The sequence below is a fragment of the Serinus canaria genome, chromosome 1A (assembly GCF_022539315.1).
Source record: "Serinus canaria isolate serCan28SL12 chromosome 1A, serCan2020, whole genome shotgun sequence".
NCBI classification, from domain to species: domain Eukaryota; kingdom Metazoa; phylum Chordata; class Aves; order Passeriformes; family Fringillidae; genus Serinus; species Serinus canaria.
This window is the reverse complement of record NC_066314.1, coordinates 61,064,424-61,089,603: the sequence shown is the minus strand read 5'-3', so window position 1 is coordinate 61,089,603 and position 25,180 is coordinate 61,064,424. Positions and strand designations below refer to the sequence as shown.

Below are 25,180 nucleotides of genomic sequence, written 5' to 3'. Positions count from 1 at the left end.
TAATTACAAATTAGTCTAAAAACAAAAACTTTAATCTCATCAACCAGAAAACCAACAAAAACAATATACATAACACAAAACCCTCTACATACACCAACAAAACCACATGACACTCTTTTTACTAATAGTTCTTGTCACATTATGAAAACAAAATAAAAAATAAAAATAAACCATATAAAACTCAACACAACAAGTTACAAAAACCACTAAAAGAAAAAATAAATCAAGCAAACTCTCTAAACTAAAACCCATTTAAGTAACTCTAAGCATTACTTTAAAAAAACCCAAAACTCTGCCCCTACCCTAATTCATAGGTAATAATCAATACTTGATAAAAATAGCTTAAAAGGCTAATTAACATAAAAAAACCCTAATTTAAACTACTAAAAATAAAGAAAATATTACTACCAAACAAAAAAACTACCTATAAAAATGCACCATATTAATACTCATAGCCCCAAAAATACAGCCAATAAAAAACACCAAAAAAGCAAATCAAACTACAAAAATAACTGTCAAAAATAAACTTAAATAACAACACCAGAAATTATTCCTAATTCAAATCATCAAAATAAAAATGCTCCCTATAAGTAAGCACAAAACCAAAAAATCTAACCCTAAACAATATTTCTCAAATTATCCATAACTATAAAACATATACTGCCATCAAACAAACCAAACTATTCAAACCCCTAGAATTTATTAACCAATAATCTAAATAGAAAGAGAAAAGAGCAGAACTAATTAATTCCATTGCACTATTCCAAATGCACCACAACATTCCATGCTCACACTCAAAAACCACCACAAAATAATTCAAAACCTCCCCTGCACCTCACACTACACCCCATAACACCATCCTGAACCTTCAAAATCAAGTCCTTTAAAAACATAATGCCTCTAAAAAATTAAACCAAACAATAGAAGTCATTTCAAAAACAACCTCATCGACATCTAAACTAAAAACCATAACATTTCGCAAGTGTGTCATATCCCCTACCATACACCGACCACAAATAAAATAAAAAATACAATCAACTATTTAAAACCACCTTAAAAATATTCAATAAAAAATCTTCCAAAAATTAAAAACATCGTACAAAAGCCACCTAACTTAATTAACACCCAAAGTTCCACCAACCAAACAAACCTACCCAACCTAAACCCTTACATACAATAAACAAAAACTAAATCTCAATAATACATATCAAAAATGTATTTAAAAAACCAATTTAAATCAGTTCTACCTTAAACACAGACAAACCCACTCATAAAGTTATCTTTACTCAAAAACCAAGTTACACACAGTAAATAATACAAAAAGATAAAACAGCACAATACATATCTAAAAAACCTAATTAAGTTAAAAATATATACATCACTATTTACTAAATATTACTCCCATTATCTATATATAACTTTATAAAATATATATATGTATATTTAATGTATGTTTTTACAAAGTTCAAATCTCTATTGGTTTTAGTAGGAAACTAATATAGAGTAGAATGTCCACAAATGAGACTTGGTGAGTTTTTAATCTCTTTTAGAGTAGCAAGAGGTTTTATTATTTAGTATTCTTCTTTTCTTTTTGTGCTAGTGAATGCTTTGCTTTTAACTAAACTGATTTTTCCACATATTCCTAAGGAAATCTTTTCCCCAATCAATTGAGAGAGAGGCCCCTTGACTCTGCTTTCTAGAGGAACCCTTCAGAAGCTTTCTCCCAAATTTGCCTCAACCAAGACACTCCAGCTTGAGCTCCAGGCTGAGCGCTGGAATTGCTGAAAGCAATTCCATGGAGATCAATGAAAGCACTGAGAAGTTGCAATTCTGTAGAAGAAGCTGATGTGTGCAAAGCTGAGCTCTCCTGTCAGGTGCTTTCATCATGCATGTGTGCACAGCCAGAAAAAACCCCAAATTTAGATTTCATCCAGTAGCCTAATTATTCTTAATGAATTGCGCCTGGGACTAACAAAATTAAGAAGTGAAGCAGGTTGTAATGCCATCACCAGACTGCTCCAAGTTTATTTTTCAAAGCTTCCATGCCTGAAGCGCCCTGGAGGACTTAGCCTGTGCCAGTGAAGTCACCATCAGAGATGTCCCTGATGGAGCTGGCCCAGCCCTCAGGCTCAGCTTTGCTCCGGACACAGAGGAGACACAGCTTTCTTCCATCGCTTTTGGCACCAGCTGTGTGGGTACAGTTTGACTTGGGGACAGCTGGCTCTGATTAAGGCTTGGATGCTTCACTGAACTGTGCAGTTGGAGATAAATCCGTGGCAATCCCATCTATGTTTTCCAGGGAAAATGCCTCCAGTCCTCCCCTAGCAGGGAGTGATGCACACAGTGACAGTGACAGGCTGGCAGACCCCGTCCTGGGTGGGGGAGCAAGGGGTGCTGCTCCCCTGAGCCAGCCCAGAACACAACCATCACCACCAGGATCACACAGCAGAAGTCATCTCCAGCACCTGGGACACAAAGAAAAAAAGAACTACAATTTCCCCCACCAGCTGGAGGTCTGCTTCTCCAGGCTGGGGGACAGGGCTTATATCAGGCCTCTGGCTCCTCTGATGAGAAGAGGACAGCAGTTCTTCCTCAACTCCTTTTAGCTGGCCTGTGTCTGTACCAGCTGAAAATCACTCTTTAATGCCTCCTGTCTGATGTGTTTCTCATGCCTAGAGGAGGAGGTCCCCTGCCTCTCCCAAGCCAAGGGATAGATGGCTAGTTCCAGCCACACAAACATAAGCAATGCAGTGCTTATTGTGGAAACCCAGGGCACTGGGAATATTTCTCTGTCTGCTCTGGGGTGCCCTGACCCCCAGGGGAGCACTGACTTTGACCCTCATTCATGGAGAAACTTTCCTAGATCTCATGATAGACTAGAATCCACAAAAGTGTGAAATAGATTATAGAGAGCAGTGTAGGTGTATGACTTGGTGAGAAATTTAGGTTTTGGGATTTTTAGTATGCTGTGGATGGGAGCAAGATGGAGAGCACAGGGTGTCATCCTGGGTTTCTTCTTCATGCTTCTTCTTCCTTCTTCTCCATGGGTTTGGTGGCATTTTGTAATTGGGCAGAGAAGTCTGCATTGCAGCTCTTTGGGATCAGTTATTGGGTTAAAAGGGAAAATAATCCAGGTGTCAGTTCTTAATTGGATAGTTTAGTCTTAAAACACCTTGTAACAAGAGACTGTTGGCCATTTTGTGCCTTCTAATGAAAAGCTGCCAAACTCATGGTTGTGAGACTGTTTTACTGATAAGAAATAATAAACACTTGAGTACGAACACGAATTACTGTCTCAAGTGCCTTCAATCCAGACCCAGAAAAACTGACAACTGGTACACCCACACCTCATGATTGAGGAGGTACTCACATTGTTTGCTCGGGTGAGAGCCTGGATAATTCACTAGAGTCCCCACAAGACTGAGACTAGATCCAAAGTGATACCACTCCAGCCCTCCCTAACTTTGGAGCTGGTGCCCTCTGGGTAGGATTGGAGGTGATGCTGTTTGAAGAAGGTTGGCAGTAGGCATGTCCTCACCAGTGTCTCACACCACCTTATGAGAGCACCAGAGCAGGGAGGAGTCCACAACTCCCTCTGCTACCCAGACCATCAAACACTCTTTGACCTCAGCAGTGACCAGCAGGACTCACCCACAAGGTTGTGGGGATCCCTGCACAGCTCCTGCAGCATTCCAGGCTGTAGAGGGGCTCAGCTGCTTGCTGCCCTGTTCAGACCAACCTCTCTCTCTGGCCTCAAAGCACCTGACCACTGCAAAGCCCAGGCACAATTTTCTAAGCCACTGACCTGGACCAAACTCTCCCTAGTGCTTGGTGCTGACTGGCTTTTCCAACAAGAGACTGAGGTGATTATTGCTATAGCAGCAAGTCCACTAGTGAAGCAGAAAATAAACAAACTTTATCAAGGTGGTCAATGATGGAGAAAACACCATTCCCTTAGGTGGTGAGAGAAATAACATTAGCAGCAGGACCAGCACCATACTGGAGCAGGGTGGGAGGAACTGCAGTTAGCTGGTGTGCCCATCTCTTGCCTCAGCAGGACATCTGTTTTTAGCACTGGCTTCATTACCAGGAGCAAGTTACCCTGAACATCATCATTCTCCTGCCTGGCTTGAACCACTTCACAACCTATCTAGTGCCTGTTTCCCTCTCCCACATATAAGACATGACTTTTCACATGGGTGTAGAACAGGCCAGACAGGGAGTTATGAACACATTAGCCACTGCAGGGGGATGTGCAAGAAGGGTTTGACCTGGTGCCCCAGGGAGAGCAGTCCTCAAGCTCAGCAGGACCAAACTATTTGTCTTTCTTTCACAACCAAGGGACCACATGGCAGCTGGGCAGGCTGCACAGGAATGGGTCACACTCACCTCAGCAGCCAAAGAGGGCTCTGGTGAGTAGCACCTACACAGAGAGGGTACAAGAAGCTCCCAGTCCCAACACAACTACAGCAAAGGCAGCCTAAAAATCCCTCACCAGGACAAATACACCAAGCCCTGCAGAACCCGTGACACTGACTGGCCACTTTCACCCTTTTGGTGCCTCAAAAGAGCAGATGACACCAGTGCTCACCACCATAAATCCCACACTGGGGCACACCTCCCCACGGAGAGGACTCACCACAAAGAAGAAGGCCCATGAGCAGAGAGCAGTCCTGCTCCCACCACAGCTCAGGAAAGGTGCCCAGTACTGGAGCCCAGCTCCACCTCTCACAGGAGGAACAACTCAGCTGATGAGCCATTTAATGGCTATGGTGTCAATCAGGGCTAGCAGCTGAGGCTGCAGGGCTGCAGCACGGGTGGCTTTGGAGGCTCTCACACTGTGTCTCACCTCCTTGTGGTTTACTGCCCTTTTCCATGGGATCTCATGTCTCCCTCTATCACTGCCACCAGACCTGAGGTGCCTCAGGCTTTGCAGAGGACCCAGGTGGGCACTGGGTAGAAGCATTGCTGTTGGGATCAGGGTGCACAGCCTGACTTTGGCGCATGCAATTCCCCTTCATGCTACAGAGCATTTTGGACACACCAGGATGGCAGGAAATACCATGGCATGTGTTCAGGGCTTTTGATTCTCTTTCAGGTCCATTTTCAATAGAGGTGTTTACCACCATTATTATCCCAAGTGAACTCAAACCCTGGAAGCATGCAGGAGCATCTAGGAATGTCTGCCAGGAAGAAGGGATTTACAACAAAATTAGTTTCTTTTTAATCTCAGTTTTCTTTCTTTTTGCACTCTGGATTTGTTTGACCCATTCCTGACAGAGGCATAAAGCCTGACATGAAGAGCTTATGTCAGTATAACATGTCCAATCATCAAGACTGTGTGAGCACCAGTCCACATCTTTTCTCATGCTCAGGCTCCACAAAATGCCTGCTCCAATATTTTTATATGACCAGACTCAAACACATATGCTGCATAGTTGCTCCTACATGACCAATAACCTGGAATTCGGGGCATGTAAAATAAAATATAAGTCGAGTGGAGTAAGAAACTTCAACCCTTCCACCTCCAGAACAACTTGTTCATGGCTGGTTCTAAAGAAAAAGAACAAAACCAGGCACAGCACCTACTTTTCTTACTTTTTATATAAAATAGACATTTACATACATTTTATTCTGCAAAGACTTCGAGCATAACTCCTTGATGTGAAATCTAGCCATAAATCCCACCGTGAATAAAGCAAAGACTTTGCAAATTCCTGCATCACTGACATACATCCAGCTGCTGCTAAGAGTGAATTTATTTTGAAAATATTTCTAACCCATGGGCTGTTTTCTTGTGGTTTTGTTTTTGTTTGGTTGGGTTTTTTTCTTTCTTAAAAAGATATGCACAGTTAATTTAAAAAATTAGATACAGAAATAAGAACCATATGAACAACAGGCAATGCAAACAACTTCTGCATGAGAGGAACACGCAGCAGCGTGACACCCACTTCAGGCAGAGATTTCTACAGTAATACAGTTGTGTTACAGTTGTAACTTATACAGAGGATACCACTGGGGGTATTTTCCAGAAGAAAAAATTCTCAGCAAGTCAGTACAAACATGGCAATGAACTTTTGCACAAAGTTATCAAGGTTACCTGAAGCAACTTTGCCACATTAAAACACCAGTGAATGCCAAGCGCTGTTTTTTTTCTTTTTCATTTTTTTTTCTCTTTTGCTGCTGGGTTTAAATGTACATGAAAGCAAAATGGTGCATTTTGAAATTGCTGCAAGAGACTGAAGGTTGGGGAAAAAGCCCTCTAAGGGCTAATTTTTTGAAAGATTGTGCATAATTGCATATATGAAAGATAGAAATTGACACTTGGTCAACTTAATCACATAGAGATTGCAGAGACTTAAGCATACACCAGCTGTTTCAATGAGCTGGAGGACAAGTGGGGCAAAGGACCATATAATAATATTCTAAATTGCTCAATTAATAAATTAGACTGACCATTATCTTCTTTCACGCAATATTGTACACCGTATCTGGCCTGATTTCTGTAACTGTGGAGAAGCTTTCATAGTTTTTAGATCATTTTAGGGGCATCCAGCCTCCCCTGCAAGTTAGCCTCTTTATTTTGAATTTTTTTGACTTACACATCTTTCTACGCCCATGCATGCAAGCCCAGCCCCTTGTCCTCCTCGAGATCTCTGGAATGAAGGCCATTTGCACTGCTGTATTCACTTACTGTTTGGCCAAAACAAATTGCCTGCACATTTGTAGGAAAATCTAGTCCAAGGAGTCCATGAGAGAAAGAAAATACCCCCCACTGCATCATTTATCCTGGGGGACAGAAACGGGATGGAAGCAAAGAACACTGGAATTTAAATAAGCAATAAAATAAAATCCATCAGCTGCAAATATTATCCATGGGGAAAGGAAAAAGCAACACAATTATTATGTTTCTCATTTAGGATTAAAATGTACAGTGACTACATGAGAGTCCTGTCTAACCAGCTTTCCATTAATTCTCTGCTTTAAAATTAGTGAGCACTAAGGTTTATCCAGTGCAACTTGCAGAGAGCATGAACTCTCCCCCACTGGGCAGATCTGCAGCCATTTATTAATCTGCAATCTCTGCTAACCATGCTGAGCACTGGAACTGGTAGAAAACAATGTATTTATAACTCTTTGTTTTAGAAGCTGTGTGATGCTGGAGGAAGAGAACATTTCCTATGATTAATTAAGATAACATAAAGTTATCACAAGGTAAGTTGCTTGATTTACCTTGCACAATAGCATTCCATTTTGGTGGAGGTAATCCATTTCATATCATACTCCACTCTTTCCCTGCAATAAACCTTTGACATGATTGATGCCCTGAACAAACACAGGGCTTCAGCATGGATGTCAACAGGACAGGGAGTCAGTTCAGAGCTTCACAGGGGTTTAACTGCTTTGGTAGCCCATGGTCTGAGCCATTCTCCCAATCTGCTGCCAGTTTGCAGACTGTCATTCTGCATAGATGGGGTTAAAAAGTGCTGATTCAGGAACGTGAGGTTCATTATTGAGCTCTCCTCACTCCAGAACTACAAACCCAGCTCCAAGATGTGGAGAGCCAGCCCTATGGCATGGAAATGTTAACTGCTGCAACTGGCAGTAAAATCCCTGGCTATGTTATCAGCCTGGTTCAGGCAAGTGGATATGCCTTGCCTTCCAACCAAACCACCTCCCTTACTGGGGCATTTCTCTGTTTCCTGCAAGTAAGACAGTGTTGCACAAATGGTAATCAATCCTTCTCCAGGATCTGGGAGGGGGGCACCCAAAGCTGTATTACACTTCTACACATACATGAGTTTTAGGAGGTCAGGATGGCTTTGATCAGGTTTTAGGACGAGCAGGAGATAGTAATTTCTACCAGGTCTCTCAGGAAAGACAAACTAAGATTTATGCTAAAGTTAAAAACATAAAACTAAGTCTTCCCCCTCACAAAGCATTGCTATAAAAAATACAACTTCTGTATTTGAAAAAATATGTTTCATTGGTCACTATTTAAAGCCACAAACGGCAGTGAGGCCTGTATAATATATAGTATTTATTTAATATATCTCTTGAGGCAAAGTTTATAGTTGATACACATTTTTAAAGGAGGCACATCTCCCCCCACACTACCCATTGACCTTCAGCTGGCTGCTGGAGCACTCTGCAGATGTCTCCTCCCTGGGGGGCTTTGCAGGGTACCACTGTCAGGGCAGCACCAAACACTGTTCTGCCAGCCCCCAAATTCACTGCACCATGGCCAGCCTGGGCACACAGGCCTTTGGGAAGCTGTCCCAAAGACAGGCTCACCTTGGGGACAGGCACAGAGCTTTCTGGTCCAGGCACCTCTGAATATCCCAGTAAGGAACCATCTATGACCTTGCAATGCATGTTGGGGAGCTGAATGCTGTCAGAGGCCATTTAATATTTGGTGTCCCCATCCCATGGGACTGTGCTGGCATGATATCACCTCCTCCAGGCCATCCTGGCAGCCCAGTGGTGTGCAGATCTACTGTGTGCATGGCAGCCAGCAGAGCAGCTGCACTGGGGACCTGCAGAAAGGTCAGCTCAGCCAGTCCACAGCCACAACAGCTGTGTGAGAAAACAAGAGAGGGATGCTGACCCAGCCCCAGGAGCTCTAACCTGCCCCTGGCCCCATGAAGTGAAGTAGGCTGCTTGGGCTGGCAGCGGAAATCTCAACAGTGAAGCAACTTGCTTATTCTGATCCCACTGTGCCCCTGGAAGCTGGGTTGGAGGGAGAGCCCAAACACCCATGGGGCCACCTCTTGGCCCCAACAGTCTCTTCATTTCTGCCCAGCTGTAGCTGGCTGGTCTCCTTGGCCAGTGGGGACCATCCAGCCTGGTCTCAGTGGATGCACAGCCATGGCTCTGGCAGGGCAGACCACTGCACCTGTGAGCTCCAAACAGTTGGAGTCACATCAATAATTCCTCAGTAACCTGACCATCACCTGTGCAGACAGACACCAGGCCTTTCAAAGGAAGACAGCAAAACCTCCAGCACATGGCTGAGCCATCCCACTGAGGGAACTTGGATAGTGCTGAAGTGCCATGGTCAGCTAAATCTGGAGCACCACAGCGGTGCCAGGCTTTTCCTGACAGATGTTTTTTTGGGCATTGTACACCTACCTGAACTGTACTAACAAATCCAAACCCTGGGCTGCTGGCCACAGTCAAGCTCAAACAACTTTTCTAGCAGTTTAGTGCTGCAAGAGGAACAAACTGATGATCAACCCTGGTGTCCAAACCCAAAGGCAGGAAGCAGATCCCATTAATGCTCCCTGGGAAACTGGTGCAAACCCCATTGGAACCAGCAGAAGTGCTGCTATTGCAAGGCCAGTATGGTCCAAAGTGCTCTGCAGCCACTTGCCTTAGGATCATGAGAGGGAATTATTCCAGCACGCCTCACTGGTACTCCCTTTTTCTAACTTCAGACAATATGAGTCACAATGCCCAACCGTGTGGCCAGCTGTGAGGGATATTGCCCAATTCATATAAACCAGAGAAAATATATTAATTATTTGATTATTATAAGTTAAATAAATAAAGCTCAAAAATAAAACCCCCAGTTCTGAAGAGAATTTGTTTTCCCACAACAGTATTTAAAAATATAGATTTATGACTGATCATCTATAGGTCATTTTCTATATCTCTTAGGGGAGTGGTGAGAACACGTTGACCAAGTATTTTGTCAGTGTTATCACCATGATAAATGGGCTTTGTCCCTGCACACCCATAAAAGAGCCTCCTTCGTACCTTTCCAGGCTAGGAAATGTTCCCTAATCTCCCTGTGGTTTTACTTTACCTCCTATATTGATTAGATAGGTTGTTTTTTTTCCATACTGGGGACTGAGCAGGAGGACAAGCAATCCTAGAGCTTCCCATTACCTTTGGATGCTTCAATTTTTTTCAGAGTAATTATTATTTGGCCTGGAGGGAGAGGGCAAAGGGTAAAGCCATATGATATTTGACAAAAGTGGCATCATGAACCTGAATTACTACAAAATTATTGTCTAATGAATAAAACATTCAGGCTAGGTTTTCCCTCAAAGGATCATCTGTCCTACTTGTAGAATCACCCTTCTGATTCTGATAATTAAATAGTTTCCCCTTTCTTTAGAATAATTTTCAAGTCCCATTTAGAGCTGTAAAAGCGACCACCATTTCCTCAGCATTAACCCCTTGGAACCTTTTTATGTGACCATTATGACCATCTTTCCTGTCTGCAGCACTTGCAATGAAGCCCATCATGGTGGGCTCTACATGGATGAGGTGAGCCTGTGTGGAGGAACAGGAGGTGCTACTTCACCCCTGCTGCAATGGATGAGTGCTTTATCTGCACATTTTCCCTGGTGACAGCCACAATACTGAAGGTACATGTCCCACCCACACTCCTGGTGTGACTAGAACGGGTTCAGCCTAGATGTAAATCTTGATTAAAGGAAGGTTTTCCTTCATGCTCCAGCGCGTCCCACAGGACCCAAGGATCCCATGATCCCACAGGATCCTGTAACTTTGACTGAACCCAAGTGTTTGAAGTTTGCCTTCCCATAATTCTGAGTCCTATCAAAGCTCTTTCAGCATCACTTTGAGCAACAGGCTTCCACCACACTCTTCTCCAAGGGGCACGAGTGTCCTTCTGCTAGTGACTGATTGCTATGTTTGGTCTTTCTCCTGGACTTCTTGAAACCGTTTCTCCAAGCGATCCAGTTTGGCCAGATTCTCCTTCAGCAGCTTGCTGTTTGGAACCAGCTGCAAGGCTTTCTCGTAGTAGTCACGGGCAGTGATGTAGCTCCCCTGCAAAGAAAATGAGTGGCAGATCTCATCCACATTCCACACAGAAACTTCGTCCCAAGGGTGAAGTGAAAAACAAGATACAGGGGAAACAGAGTTTAAAAAACCTGACATTGCTGGGTTACAAAAGTACATCTTCTTTATGAAACAGATCACCAGGTGCTGTTGACTTAAATTTGACAAAACTCACACAGAAAGAAACAGATTTACATTCTTCTGTTATGTTGCACCAGAAGAGTTAATTTTACTCAGGAACAGAATAGCTTAAGGACACCACACAATGACTCCTTAAGACTCAAATCATAATGATATGCTAAAGTATTCAAAAGAATAAGCAACCACAGGGTAGTCTGTCTATTTCCATAATTTCATGCCAGTATTCTGCATTAGACATCTTTATTAAATTAATTAGGTAGAGAAGAACCTTAAAAGTCAACTCACGGTGACATTTTTCTAAGGTAGGTCAATAACTGAAGCAGGAAAGCTTTTGAGAGGAGCAGGTTGCTCCTTGCAGCCTGCACTCTAAAAATATGAGATTTCCTTTACCAAGCAACCTGTTTGGGAACTCTAGCTGGGGTGAAGAGACTTCCCTCCTTTTTGGATAAAATATGTCAAGGGACTTGCTGTTCACAAACATGCAACTCTTGACAGTCTGAAACCAATTTAGCTCCTGTGCAGTAGTGTCTGCACCTGGCAGCTTAAGGAAAACCAAAACTGTCATACCTTGATGTGCTCAATGCCTCCCATATTCATCCAGGCCTGTGCTTGGTCTGGGTTGAGCTCCACAGCCCGTTTATAGCTCTGCAGAAACAGGGAACATTTCTAGGTTAGGAGTCAGACCCTTCAAACAAAACCAGGGCTGGAGGGGAAAGAGAAACGCAGTTTCCTCTCCTGAAGCCATTCAGAATGGAATTCAAATTCCTCTCATATACAATGCACAAAGTGAATTTCAGTTTCTTTGCAGAAGAGGCACAGAATGTGCTGCTCCATGGCTCAGTTCATCTCACAGGTTTTCCCTGCCAATGTGTGCTTTTCCTGCACTCTGAGAGGAGCCACACCTGCCACCCTGTCCCTGCTCCCTGCACCACTGGGGTCTCCTGCACATCAAGGTGATTTCCTTAGGCAGTGCCAAGCACAATCCCTGCCAACTACAATCCACGTGTATGATTGCTCTTTATCTGCAAGGCTTGAATTTGGAGCTGGCAGCAGACTCTGGTAGAGCCACTTGTGTGGAGGTTTCACAAGGACCTGAGGGCAGTGCTTTCCTTCCCCACTGACACTGAGAGTGGGAGAAGCAGCAATTAGGACCTTCTGGAGTCTGCCAAGCAGCACTGTTTTTACATTGTCACAACAGGAAAGGATTTTCAAATCAGGATTAAACATCTTTAGGGATATTGAGAATATGCAGAACAGTCCAATTAATATTTTCTGAATCAAAAAATAATTGAATGGTTTGGGTTGGGAGGGACTTGAAAGATTATCTACTTCCAGCTCCCCTCCTAAAGGTAGTGACACCTTCCACTAGACCAGGTTGCTTCTGTATTATTATTATTAATGCTGACAAAATTCTGGGCTATCAAGCACCCTTCTTCACAGGATAAGCCAATCTCTAGTTATTGGCTTCTGAGGTGAGATATAACAACATGGTGAGTTGTCACAGGTCCCCAGGTTTCCAGCTGAGCTACCTGGAGCTGGTCACTGACAGCAGGAGGGGCTGGAGCTGGATAGAGCAAAGGTGAATCCCACCACAATTCTGTACTTAACCTCTCAGAGCAGGGAGTGGTATTTCCATACAGGAATAAGGAAAAATTTGCAATTGAGTCTGGTAAAGTTAGCTGCCTCATAGCTTTCTCTGTACCAGTGATAGACTGAGCTCCTAAGGCCTACAGCAGCCTGGGCGCATGCTCCGGGGAGTTTCACACACAAGGAGCAAACTCCATCTTTTAGCCTATAAAACCACCTGTAGGTCTTAGAGCAGTCATACCTCGAAAGCCTTGTCAAGGAGATTCTGTTCTCTTAGCTGGTTTCCTTTAGTGAAAAAGAGCTCTGATATGACTTTTGGATCCTTTGGTTTTAGCTGAAGTGCTTTTTCTATAGCTTCAAGTGCCTGTGAAAAAGCAAGAAAGCAAGAGGACATTGTGTGCCTTCCATTCAGTGCTTTCCCACTTCTCATTCTTTCCTCACCACTATGGACTACCAGCATAAGGATCATCTTCCTCCATCCCTTGTTTGCCCCACATCATTAACACACAGGGAAATGAGATTTTTAAATGCCTGGGGCTGATGGGCACTGGGGCTGACAGCAGCAGGAGGTATAAGTGATAAGAAAACCACACTGCTTAGTTTCAGTCTTAATACATAGATAAAATGAAGGTTTTAGTGAAGAAATAACCTACTGAATGTGCGCTGAGGCACGTGACTTGTCCCCAGAGAGATGGAGTGTAAAATTCAGCCTGAGCTCTGTGTGTGAGCCCTTGGGACAAGGCTATGGTACCTTGGCATAGAGCTCCTGCTTGCTGTAGATGGCTGACAGGAGGCGGTAGCACTCCAGGCACTCTGCATCCTCATTAAGGATGTGGTTCGTCATCTTCTCGGCTTCCTTTGTCCGCCCCATCATCGCCAGAACCTGAGCCTGTAACAGAGCCGCGTTACCAAGTGTTACACTCTTGACCAGCTGTCCCAGGGTGACGTTATGATGCCTGTATCCCTGATGCAGTTCCTTTAGGAGACCCCTGGGGAGTCCCCAGGAGGCCCCCTAAGATGTGCATTCGCTGGTAGCAGCAAGCAGTCAAGGAGGCTCCACACAGCTTCTGAGGGTGCTAATTAGGTGAGGGTTTATTGGGGGTGCCACCCCTGGGAGCAGCATGGTTTCTGAGGGAGAAGGGGAAAGGGAGAGGGAGAGAGGAAGAGCCTAGGATGGAAAGGGCCAAAAAACCAAAGGGCTAAGAGAGATTCTCATCTCCCCCACACAGCTTAACAGGGAGATTCAAAGTGGGTGCAGAATAAGCCTTGGGCCAACGGGATTGCAGGTACATGATACTCCAGGGGAGGATTACAAGCTTGGAATAAACCGTACATTTTTGAGGGACGAGACAAAGCATACCATTTAACTAAAATGTAACTCCACATATCCCCAATCAGGTGTTCTGTTTATGCTGGATATTATATTCTGTGTCTTCAAGACTGGCTGAGAGCAAAGGCAGGGAGAAGAAGCAGCACAGAATTTTATTATCAGGGACTGGACTCACTCCTCCACAGTCTGCTGGCACACTGCTGTTGTCTGAGCATGGACAGGGCAGAACACCACGCTTCTTTTGCCTTTTAGTTAGTTCATTAGGTTAGCTAGCTGAGGCAGTCCAAGCTTTCCTTGGACTGTTTTTCTTTCCCTTTTCTTGGAACCATTCGAACCTGCTCCAGACTGGGACCCTGGGAAACACCAAGAACACTTTGCAGCCTGCCAGGGCCTGCTCTGCAGCCTTTCCCAGTGTCAGAGGCACTGACAACAGAACGACCACCCACCAGAGAGACTTTCTGTTTTTGTCATCTCTTCAAAGCAACGAATGAGTTTTGTCATCCAGTATTGATCATTTTGTGTGCTGGGAAGTGCTGTTAAATAAACAGGTTATTTCAATTCTCTACAAGGAAATTTGTCCCGAACCAGGTAGGGGAAGGGGACATGTGGGTTGGCTTCCTGGAGGGACCCCTTTTGGAGGTTTTCTCCTAGATTTTCCCTAAGCCAGGACACCAGCTCAGCCCTCTGGCACTGCCCTGGCCCTCGCTCACCAGCGCCAGTCGGGTGTCCTTGCTGGAAGGCTGCAGCGCCGCCGCCTCCCGGTACACCTGCAGCGCCTCCTCGTACCGCCCCGTGTTGTAATACAGAGCCCCCAGCGGGGACAGGATCTCCGCCTTCCGCGACACCTTCAGCGCCCTGCGGGTGGGGAAAAAGGCAAGCTTCAGGGTCGAGCAGGAGCAAAGGGCAAGAGCGAGGTGGGCTTGTGCTGGGATGGAGAACCAAAGCTCTGCACCATTCCAGCCTGGGAAGTTCCAATTCCCTGGGGAGGGATGAATGTGCTCACAGCAGTAATCCCACTAGCCAGCTGAGAAGAGAAGGAGAAGGAGAAGAAGGAGAAGGAGAAGGAGAAGGAGAAGGAGAAGGAGAAGGAGAAGGAGAAGGAGAAGGAGAAGGAGAAGGAGAAGGAGAAGGAGAAGGAGAAGGAGAAGGAGGAGAAGGAGAAGGAGAAGGAGAAGGAGGAGAAGGAGAAGGAGAAGGAGAAGGAGGAGAAGGAGGAGCCACCTTCAAATTGCCCCTGAGCCTGCAGCAGGGGTGGCAATGGTTGACAGCGATGAAACCTGGGCAATGTGAGCACAAATCTATATGCCAAAAAGAAGGCAAAAATACTCCCCCCCAACCCATCCTGCTGCATATCTGGAGTCAGAGCCTGACTGCTGGAACAGTGCTGGGAAGGGCTGTAGTTCCTAATGGTGTCAAAGGTTTGCTGCTGAGCTGTGCAGCATTTATGGCTGTTTCTGGTGCAGCAACCACAGACCACCTTCAAGCAGGCTGGGAGCTGTGGTAATACAGCCTGCTCCTGCCACCAAGAAACCTCCAACGTTATCATCAGAGCATCCCCCATCTTAAAGCAGCAGTATCCATCCTGGGGGCTTGGGAATAGTCCAGGAAATCAACACTGCCTGAGCCCATGCTGCCTTTCCAAGCACTCCCCAAAACCAGCCACATCTACTTCAAAAAGATAGAGAATGAAGGGAGGAAACCCCACGCATGCACTGATAGAAACTCCTAACAGAAACTCTTTAACAGAGACAAGCCATACAGGGGCAGGAGGAAACCCTCTGTCTCCCACCCCAAATCCTCACCTCTTGTACCACACTTCAGCCTCTTTGTTCTGCCCCAGGGAGCGGTGAAGCCTGCCCAGGTTCACCATGGCCACATGGTGAGCAGGGCTCAGGAGGATGGCCTGCCTGTAGTGGGACATGGCTCTCTCGGGAGACCCTGGAGAGGAAAACAGCCATTAAACCAGAAAAAAAGCCCTGTGCAGCAGAAAAAACCTGTCTCAAACTCAGCACACGGTAATGTTCTGGCTTTATTTCTTGTATTGCTCTATGCACGATGCTGGTATTATCCCCATTTGTCTGTTTAGCCCAGAGATAAGTTTTGCATCTTTAAGACCTTCTGAGAGTGAATGGGGAGAGAGAAGAAGTGCAGAGTTTGTTATCAGGAGCTGCACTTGCTCACCTGCATCCCTCTCACAGACTGTGTTGTCTGCAGATGGCAGGCAGGACAGAGCTCTCCTTTGCTTTTAGTAAGTTTTTAGCTAGCTGAGGCAGGCAAGTTCCCTGGACTGTAGTTTTTCTTTTTCTTGGAACTGTTTAAAGCAGCAGAGCACCAGCAGCTCCACCTGTGGTCACTGGGCCAGGGCTGGGCCGTGGCATTTCCAGCACTGGAGGGACTGATCAGAGACTGGGTGAGCTGAGCTACAGCCCACAAAGGGGACTTGCTGAGTTTGTCTTCTCTTGAGATTGGCAAGAGATTTTATTGTTTAATATTGTCCATTTTTTTTGTGCTGGTGTATGCTTTGACTGCTAAATAAGCAGTTTTTTTCCACTTTTCTCCAAGGAAATCTTTTCCCAAACCAGTTGGGGGAGGGGCCATTTAAATCTGCTTTCTAGAGGAACCCCTTTGGAGTTTTTCTCCCAAATCTGCCCTAAACCAAGACAGCATGGAAACATTTTGAGAAAGAAATTCTGTCTCAGTATTTTGAATCTAAGCATAAGAGAAACTGCTATCCAAACTCAGATTTAGTTCCCAATATTCAGAGACAATCCTGAGAAATAGATTTTCTAGGGGTGAGTTTTTTGCAAGTTAAGGATCCAGTCACAACAAGATGACTCCTGACTGAAAGCACCCTCTTGATCATGCAGCAGTGGGAACACAAGCCCTGTGCTAAGGACAGAGCCCACCTCAGGGAAGGGGCTGGGGCACATGTGCCATCTCCTGGTGGAGCATCCTTTTCACCCTGGCCCACTGGAGAAATGGGCAATGAAGAATGAAGAACAAGCCCCCCAGTATTCCCCACAACACCACCAGAACTGCAAATAGTTTTAGCTCTCTCCAAACAGAGGTTATTCCCTCCACTTCTGCTGTGCTGCTGCTCTGACCTCCAGCTCGGTCTCTGTGTATTGCTCAACAGGACTGGGAGTAGCTGCCAGGGAGCAGCTACTTCCCACTCCGGGCAATAAATCCCAGAGCAGAGGTGTCCAGGTGGGTCTTTTGGAACACGTAGGCACCATTTCTGTGCTGCACAGGAGCCATTGGGTGGCACTGCTTCGCTGTGTGAAAATGTGCAAGGCCCTGCAGCCCATGACATCACCAAGCCCACAACAAAACACAAGCAAAAAGAGAGGTGCAAGATCATTACCCCAATACATAAAGTTCTACTTTTAATAATGTGTTTTTATTTAGCTAAATAATGGTAGAAGTATAAAGTTCCAGCACTACAGCAATGCAAATACTGCATTTTTAATCCCAGGGCTCATTTCACTGGCTTGCAAACTCTGGACCAGATAATCTCCAGACGAAAACCAATACTAAAAGAGCTTTGTCCACCAACAAAGCTTTTCAGTGTTGGCATTTTTTTAAACTGATTCACTTCACAATGTATTTAATTCCATTTCAAGCTGGAAAACAGATCTCACAAACAGCCAGTGCATGTTGGGGCACTGAACACGCTGCTGCAGGAATTTTGTTTTCATACCTTCACAGATCTAGTTTGGTTTTTTTTGAGACCATATATGCAACTTAAAATATACACGGGCACATCTCAGCATCTCCTTTAGGAGTGAGGGGAACATCTGTGGAGAGGTTTAGAAGTGCTGGAGAATCACCCAAGGCTGAGGACATGTCATTCAAGGTATGACTTTTTCAAAACATCCACCAGCAGCCTCAATCTTTCCCCACCACTGAGCAGGCAGATGTTTTTGAAAATTATACCTACAAAACATCCTGGGAAGCAGCTGGGCACGCACTGCAGTCCCTCAGCCAGGCAGCACCTCCCCTGCCCAGCACACAGGGGTAAAGTGCATCATAAGGGAGACACACTCGGAGTCTGTGACCACTGCAGAGCTGTCTGGAGCTGTGGCTCCCCAGAGCTGGCACTTGCTGGAGGCTTTCTGCACAGAGCCCTGTGTTAATTGGCGTGGTGCTCCACAGCATCTCCCTGTGCTGCTGGCACAGAGCACAGCCGGTGACAGGCTCAGCAGCAGCCGCTGCCTTCACGCCTTGTCATGTCTCTAGGAGGGTTATTGACACATCATGCCCCGCGTAGCAAGAGTCACTGGGACTTTTTTTTCCCAGTTGTTTGTCTGTGGGGAAGCGTAGGAGTAAACCAGGAAATGATAGTTTTGACTTTGGCAGAGTACAAAAGTGCAAAAAAACCAGAAAGTGCTCTGCACTACATTTGAACCACAAATTTTGGCAGGGATAGGACAGTTTATCTGGGTTGGCAAGCAAAGATGAGTACAATATGAGAGGGAAATTACTCAGGAATTTTTATTATTTACAAGCATGAATTTTTCCAGGGCCCAAATTCAGAACTCTTTTGCTAATGCCACGATGCCTCTTTTGATTCTGAATACTGCTTCTGGTTTTGTATCTGTTTCACACAGGTACTACAGAGGGGTGATGGTCAAGTGTCAGCTCAGGGGCAGAACAGCCAGTTGCAGACTGACAGACACCATCATCCCTTCTTCCCAAGCACCACTGGAACTGGGCACGTGTGATGGGGAAAGAAGGGGTGGCAACCACACACTTCAAGCCTACACTGTTTCATCATTGAGTCTTGGCTCTTCTCTTGGAGGGACCACAGTGAGACAACAGTCCTTTTCCACTAGTCATTTGCCAAACTTAGCTTTGCTAATAAAGCTGTCAATAAAAGGTGGCAATTAAAGTGATGTTTCTGTTGTTGTTATGTGAATGCCAGAAAGTGCCAAGGAAGTTGGATGGGAACCAGGACCCCAGGGAAAAAAGGATGCCATTACAGAGCTCCTCAAAAATCAATTCACCCCACAGTGTATAGGGTTTTGTGTTCACAGATGATTATGGTTTAAAAGCCACGTTCCTTTCTATAGTGGTGGCACTCAAGCCTTACAGTCAAAGAGCTGCTTTGTCACAAAGTAGGGCTGCACGTGCTCCAGAGACCATAATGATCCATTTGTGTGCCTGTGATCTGATTTGATGTGGCCATGCCTTGCTGGAAAAAAGGCAGTACTGTCAGGGTGCTGCCCAGCTCACACTGAAGAGGCCAACTGCCTGTGTGAAGATGGTGACAAACACTGAAGGGAGCAGCAGGGCTGAATGAATGCTCCTGCTGCACAGTGCCTGCACTGATTACAAATTCCAGTGCGTTGTGCCCTCTCAGCAGCACAGGGATATTTATTTCCAAGCTACCATGGAGGCACATCTATTGCCTTGGAAGCTTTTGACACTCTTTTAGATGTGTACTGCTGAATAAAATAAATCAAAGCAAAGCAGACAGAGAGGGAAAAATCCCGTGCTCCCTCTCACTTACCGGTATCAACCAGGAAAACACCGTAGTTGTTGTGCAGATCAGAGCTCTCTGGACAATTCTCTATGCCAGCCTTATAGACCTCCTCAGCCTCCTTGAGCCGTTCCTTGAAAGAGAAGGAGGTTTCTTAGCCATGGCAGAAAGTTTGTCAGCACCATTTGCTGCACACCTGCATTCTGTGACAGCTCCCTGGCTGCAGGGGAAGCCTGGGGAGTCCACACACACCCCACCTTCCAAAAGGCCAAAATTTTACCCCATAGCATGGATGTGTTATAGCTGCCATCTGGTATCCCAGAGCAGTTCAGTCAGCTTTCCCCCATGCCTTTGCTACCCGTGAAACACCTGGAAAAAGCGGTGCCTGTGCAATGCCAGTGAGTCCCCAGCTGGGTACATGCTCAGCCAGGAAAAACACAACAACAGGGATTGGGCTGGTTCTGTTGAGAAGTATCTGTCATCTGGGAGTGGATATGTTCTAATTTATTTGTTTAATGAGCATCTCACTGGCTAACTTTTCCCCTCTGGAGCTCTGCTCTTCTTTCCTTAAGCAGAGAGGAAAATACAAGGAATGAAAGCTTGCTGTGTGTGATGGCTAGGGAGCGAGTGCAGGGGATAAAGGAAGCTAAAGAGAAAGGGTGGTGAAAGAGCAGGGAAATCTGACAGATTCAGATTAAAACCAGGCATTGTCAGTGTGCGAGGTGGTGTTCACTGGGACTGATGGGACATGCCACCATGCTGATTCCCCAGATGCACTGAGTTCCATTTTGCATGGATTTTCAGGGAGGTTTGCTGGCTCTGAACATTTCTAGAAAATATAGATCTTTTCTTTGTTTGGGAACACCTTGCCTACAGACAGCTTCCTACTGGCTGGGCTCTGTCCAGCCTGAGCTACGGGCAGCCTGGTTCTGAAACAACAATCAGGTTTCTCCTGTGGATCAAAGAGCAACTTAAAAAGGTTTCCACTTCCCTCCACAGTCAGACCAGGTGTGCCCAATGCCTGCATGCTCACCAGCAAGGGTGCCTTCCTTCCCCCCTGCTGTCAGAGCCTGGCTGCCAGCTGTGTTTGTGGAAGGAGGCTGTGAACAGAAGAGACAAGCACAGTGCAGAGGGGTGTCAGGCGAGCCTCCAGCACCAAGGGTGCTTCTCTCAATTCTTCCCCTTCCACTGAGCAGCACAGCCCTACAGCAACAAACTCCACAGCCTCCAATGAAAGCAAAATCTGCCAAGTGGCTCTTCACTGAGGAGAGCCTGCAGCTCCCACGCTTGGGACTGAATCCACGCTGAAATAAGAGGCTGGTCCACTCCCAGCTATGGACTGTCCTCAAAGCCTGCAAATGGCTGAGCCTCCTGGGCTTTCCCTGGATTTAAAATCTGTACCTGACAGCAGCTTTTGCTCCACAGCTGCTTAATGTGAGGACTCTTTTCTCACCTCCTATTTCAGAGCTGGAGAGCTGGAATAAATTGCACTGAAAGAGGATGACTTGATCAGAGAATCACACAGCCTGCCACAGTTAAGTCCCTTCACATTTACATGATAAAGGTCAGCCAGCAAAAAAGATAAGTGTGCAATAAAGCAAAGAAACACGTTTTTATAAAGTGCTTAACTTTGGAAGTTTTGGATAAATTGATGTGAATTTGACAACATTATCCTGCAGAGTCAGGAAAAGTGTAGTGATCATCAGAATTGACTAAATTGAAGAGCAATTTTTTGTGCATATTTTCTAAGATTTATGTCTTACTTTCTTTTCCTCTGCTTTTAATTTTCAGCCAATGAAAGCAGCTTTGTATGCATGTATGTCAGCTTATTTTATTTACTGATCATAAACCAAATTTTTAAAGCAAGGAAGGGCTGTGTTAAACTAGATTAGAGTGTTCCATGTCAAAACATTCACCAATATTTAGCATTCTAGCACTTTTATGGTGGTTGCATTGCTTTTTTGGCACCTAACATCCTGACCCTGCATGCCTCAGGCTCATTGCCCAGTCTAACAAAGTGTTTGCATTAAGAACAGTCAGAAAGTGGCAAGGGTGGAACCTGCTATTCCTGCCAGAGCTTTCCCTCCTCACAGCCTCTCTTCTTCTTAGCAGAAATAGAGCTCCAAGTTCATCAAGGCTAGATTCTCATTAACACTTAATAATGCCACTCCCAGACCTTCATGAAACATTCATCAACCTCACAAAACTCAGAAGACTGGCATAAAAAATGTATGAGATTTTTATGATATTAAAAAAATTATGCATATGAGAATCTTTCAGTTGAACTCCAGGGTTTTAGGTCTGTTTTTTATAAAGCTCAGTTTTTCAGTTTGGTTATGCCTGAGTAGGCTCTCCTCTGCAGCTAAGTGGGTTATAAAGTTTCTTTTTCTAAGAAACACACACACAAAATCACTTGAAGCTAGGGCCTGAGAAGAGCCACCAAGTAGCACAAAATGAGGGATGAAACTGAAGCTGGGAGGACGGGAAACTGTGGGGAACCAGTGTTAGAATGTTGTGAAAACAGGCAGCAAAAAAGTTTGATTTCTGTTACCAGCACCACTGCACTGATCACAGAAATCAAGGAAATCTACAATACATTGCAGCTGAGTTACAGTTCCAAGGAAAAAGAGCAGCCAGAAGGGCAAGCAACTATAAAAGGCACAAACAAGCCAAGCTGTTCTATACAATACAGCAGTGGTTTTTTTGTCAGCTCTGGCTTCAGAATCAGCTATCAAGGAGAGAAAAGGGCAATTACATCAAGTTACAGGTTAATTCCTTGGCATCTGAACCATTCCTCTTTGCAGCACTTTTAACAGGCATACTCCTATGTAAGGAACCATAAAGCCTATTTCAGATTCACCCCCTTTAATATGGGGGGAACATGCTGTGTGTGGCTGTGTACCCACCAAGACAATCCTGGTGCTATTTCTCTGTGTCCCTTTTAGCCTTGGAGCAAAGCTGGAGAAGCAGAAGTTGTCATGGGCACCTCATGCAAGTTATTTTAACATGGCATTTAACATTATTATTTAACCCCCTTTCTATCACATCCCAGCAAGAGGGACTGTCACCATGATATTTTCTGAAAAATCTCTTTGCCAGGATTTCTTCTCTGGGCAAGCTGAGAAGCCTCAGCTTCTCCCTTGGAATGTGATCTGGAGAATTGTTCACCCAGCATGTGAATTGTTTTGACTTAATAGCCAATCCCAGACCAGCTGTGTTGGGACTCTGGTCAGTCAGGAGTTTTTATTATTCATTCTTGTCTAGCCTTCTGATGTCTCCTTTCTCTTTCTATAGTACAGTTTTACTATGTAATTATAATATAATATAATATAATATAATATAATATAATATAATATAATATAATATAATATAATATAATATAATATAATATAATATAATTAATATAATCTAATATAATATAATATAATATAATATAATATAATATATAGTATAATATAGTATCATATCATATCAATCATATCATATCATAATAAATCAGCCTTCTGAGAAACATGGAGTCAAATTCTCATCTCTCACCTCGTCCTGGGGACCCAACACCACAGCAAGGGACCCAATGGTGCCTTCTCCAAAGCTCCATTGTGATGCCATCCTGTAATGCCTGGCCTCACAGAAACCCTTACATCTGTCACACAGGCTCTTGGCCACAAGGAGACATAAAAATACTCCTTGGAACTTTTAGCTGTTTTGAGCTAAAAGTTTTTATTGCTCAGACAAAGAGGAAAACACAAAACTCAAAGAAATGAGCTCTTGCCATCATTCTTTGGGCTGAAGATGCCAAAAGTTTCTGCCTGTACCCCTGGAGGTGATGCTGCAGCTCCCAGCCACGGGCAGCAGCAGCAGTACTGTAGGACAGACCCTGGATGACTGTGTGAGGCAGGAGGTGCACAATCAAGCAGGCTTCTGCTGTGGCTGAACATGAGAAAGCGTTAAAAGTCTGCAGAAAAATTGCTGTTTTCTGAGAAAATTGTCCTAACTATCTTTTTTGCCTACCACTTACTCAAGTCACAAGAGGATGAACAATCCATATGTAAGAGAGATGAATTATTGCTGGGCTTACTAATGGCATTTGCTTTGGGCAGGAGGTCTTGGGACTCTATAATGGTTTTATTGCTCTGCTGACCTTGCAATCAATCGTTCTAATTAATAATTTCAATTAATATTAAAGCCAGGTAATACTGCAGAGGACTCATTTCCTATACTTGCAGGAGACTCTTCATTGATGGGCTTATTCAAAGCAGGGCTACCATTCAACAAGGCTTGTCTTTAAATTCAAACACCGTATTTTGAGATCCCTGCAGGTAATATTGATAATATTTGAAATTCTCTTAAAAGGGAAAATAAAATAGAACATCTTTCAGTAATTCACATACATCATAGGTGAGTTTTGCAGAGTGCCTGCATCCTTGAAGAAGATTTAACAAGACCTCTGCTTACAGTTTTGATGAAATTCATCCCCTTCCCTTACACAGAGAAAATTTCACTAACCAGAATAATGGAGAACAGCAAACAATACCATTTTGCTTTGTCTGTACTTATATTTTAAGAAAGCTTCAGCACCCTATGCTATGGAACAATTTGATCTGAAAACTGAAGGACGAAAAAAAATCAGTTTTCAAAAGGTTTGCAGAGATGTGCTGGAGCTGTGCAGTTACAGGGACCTTGTCATCCACCCCAGAGCCCCAGAGTGGGACCACAGCACAAAGCACAGCATCCCTCACCTGCTGCTACAGGTGTGGAGGGAAGGAGAGCTCAGTGCTCCCAGCGCCTCCATGGCTCCTTCTGAACTCAAGGATTTTGTGCCTCAAGTTCTCTTTTCCTCTGTGGGGACAGTATTTCACCTCACAGGGATGTTGGAGAAATAAATTATCTAACTAGAGCGAGTAGGGAGAGCCTGAGTAATGAGCGTGGGGAACAGGCCTGGGATGAAGGGAGTAATCCTGCCTCCAGACACAGCCTGGGCCCAGCACAGCAAACAAGGCCTGGAGGCACCTCAACCACGAGGTGAAACAAAATATTGAGCAGCCACTCATTAAGAGCAACATAAAGCCAGGCAGCCTTCCCAGCTCCCTGCTCGTGATCATCTGCCATGGTAATCAGGGGCTGTACCCTGTGTGTGTGTGTGTGTGTGTGTGTGCAAGGGGCAGAATCTGGGCTGCAGAGGCCACCTGGTGTCTGACAATCCCCAGGTCTGGAATGATTTATTATGCAATCTCCAGGCTATCTGTGTAGGCGTGTGTGTGTGTGAGGGGAAGCTCGCCTCTCCTGCTGTCACAACATCCAAGGTGCAATGGATGAAGACTTCTCCACAGAGGCAGGGAGGGGATTTACTCACAACTTCAGCAGTGATTTAATTCAGAGCCACACCATGTGGGTGTAATTACTCACTGTGTATGAGCTGCCTCCCATCCTGGAAAAGCCATCTGTAGAGCAGCCTGAGAGCTCTGTGCAGACAGCATGGACCCATGCCTGCCACCATGGCCAGTGAGGCAGGGTGGGAGGTGCAGGAGGGGCTGTGGCAGCAGTGCAGGGTGGGAGGTGCAGGAGGGGCTGTAGCAGCAGTGCAGGGTGGGAGGTGCAGGAGGGGCTGTAGCTGTGGCACCAGTGCAGGGTGGGAGGTGCAGGAGGGGCTGTAGCTGTGGCAGCAGTGCATGCACACCAAGGCAGAGGACCCAATCCCTGTTACCTGTTCAGCCAACAGTGAGGCCAGGCTTGAGTAAGCATCTGCAAACTCTGGGCCGTACTTAATGGAGTCCCGCAGCAAGATTACAGCTTCCTCCTTCTTCCCTTGGGACCTGCAGGAAGGAGGG

General features: G+C 45.1%; 1 protein-coding gene across 1 annotated transcript in view; it reads right to left on the bottom strand.

The window, feature by feature from the left end:
* Positions 1–5,586: 5,586 nt before the first annotated feature.
* Positions 5,587–25,180, bottom strand: part of TMTC1 (transmembrane O-mannosyltransferase targeting cadherins 1) — a 139,975-nt gene continuing 120,381 nt past the window's right edge. The window contains exons 13-20 of the mRNA XM_030238180.2: positions 25,057–25,165; positions 19,383–19,485; positions 15,673–15,808; positions 14,581–14,725; positions 13,292–13,429; positions 12,782–12,904; positions 11,521–11,598; positions 5,587–10,800 (exon numbers count right to left, since the gene is read on the bottom strand). Coding sequence (XP_030094040.1) covers positions 10,660–10,800; positions 11,521–11,598; positions 12,782–12,904; positions 13,292–13,429; positions 14,581–14,725; positions 15,673–15,808; positions 19,383–19,485; positions 25,057–25,165 — 973 coding nt within the window. The 3' untranslated portion in view covers positions 5,587–10,659. The remainder of the gene's footprint in view (positions 10,801–11,520; positions 11,599–12,781; positions 12,905–13,291; positions 13,430–14,580; positions 14,726–15,672; positions 15,809–19,382; positions 19,486–25,056; positions 25,166–25,180) is intronic.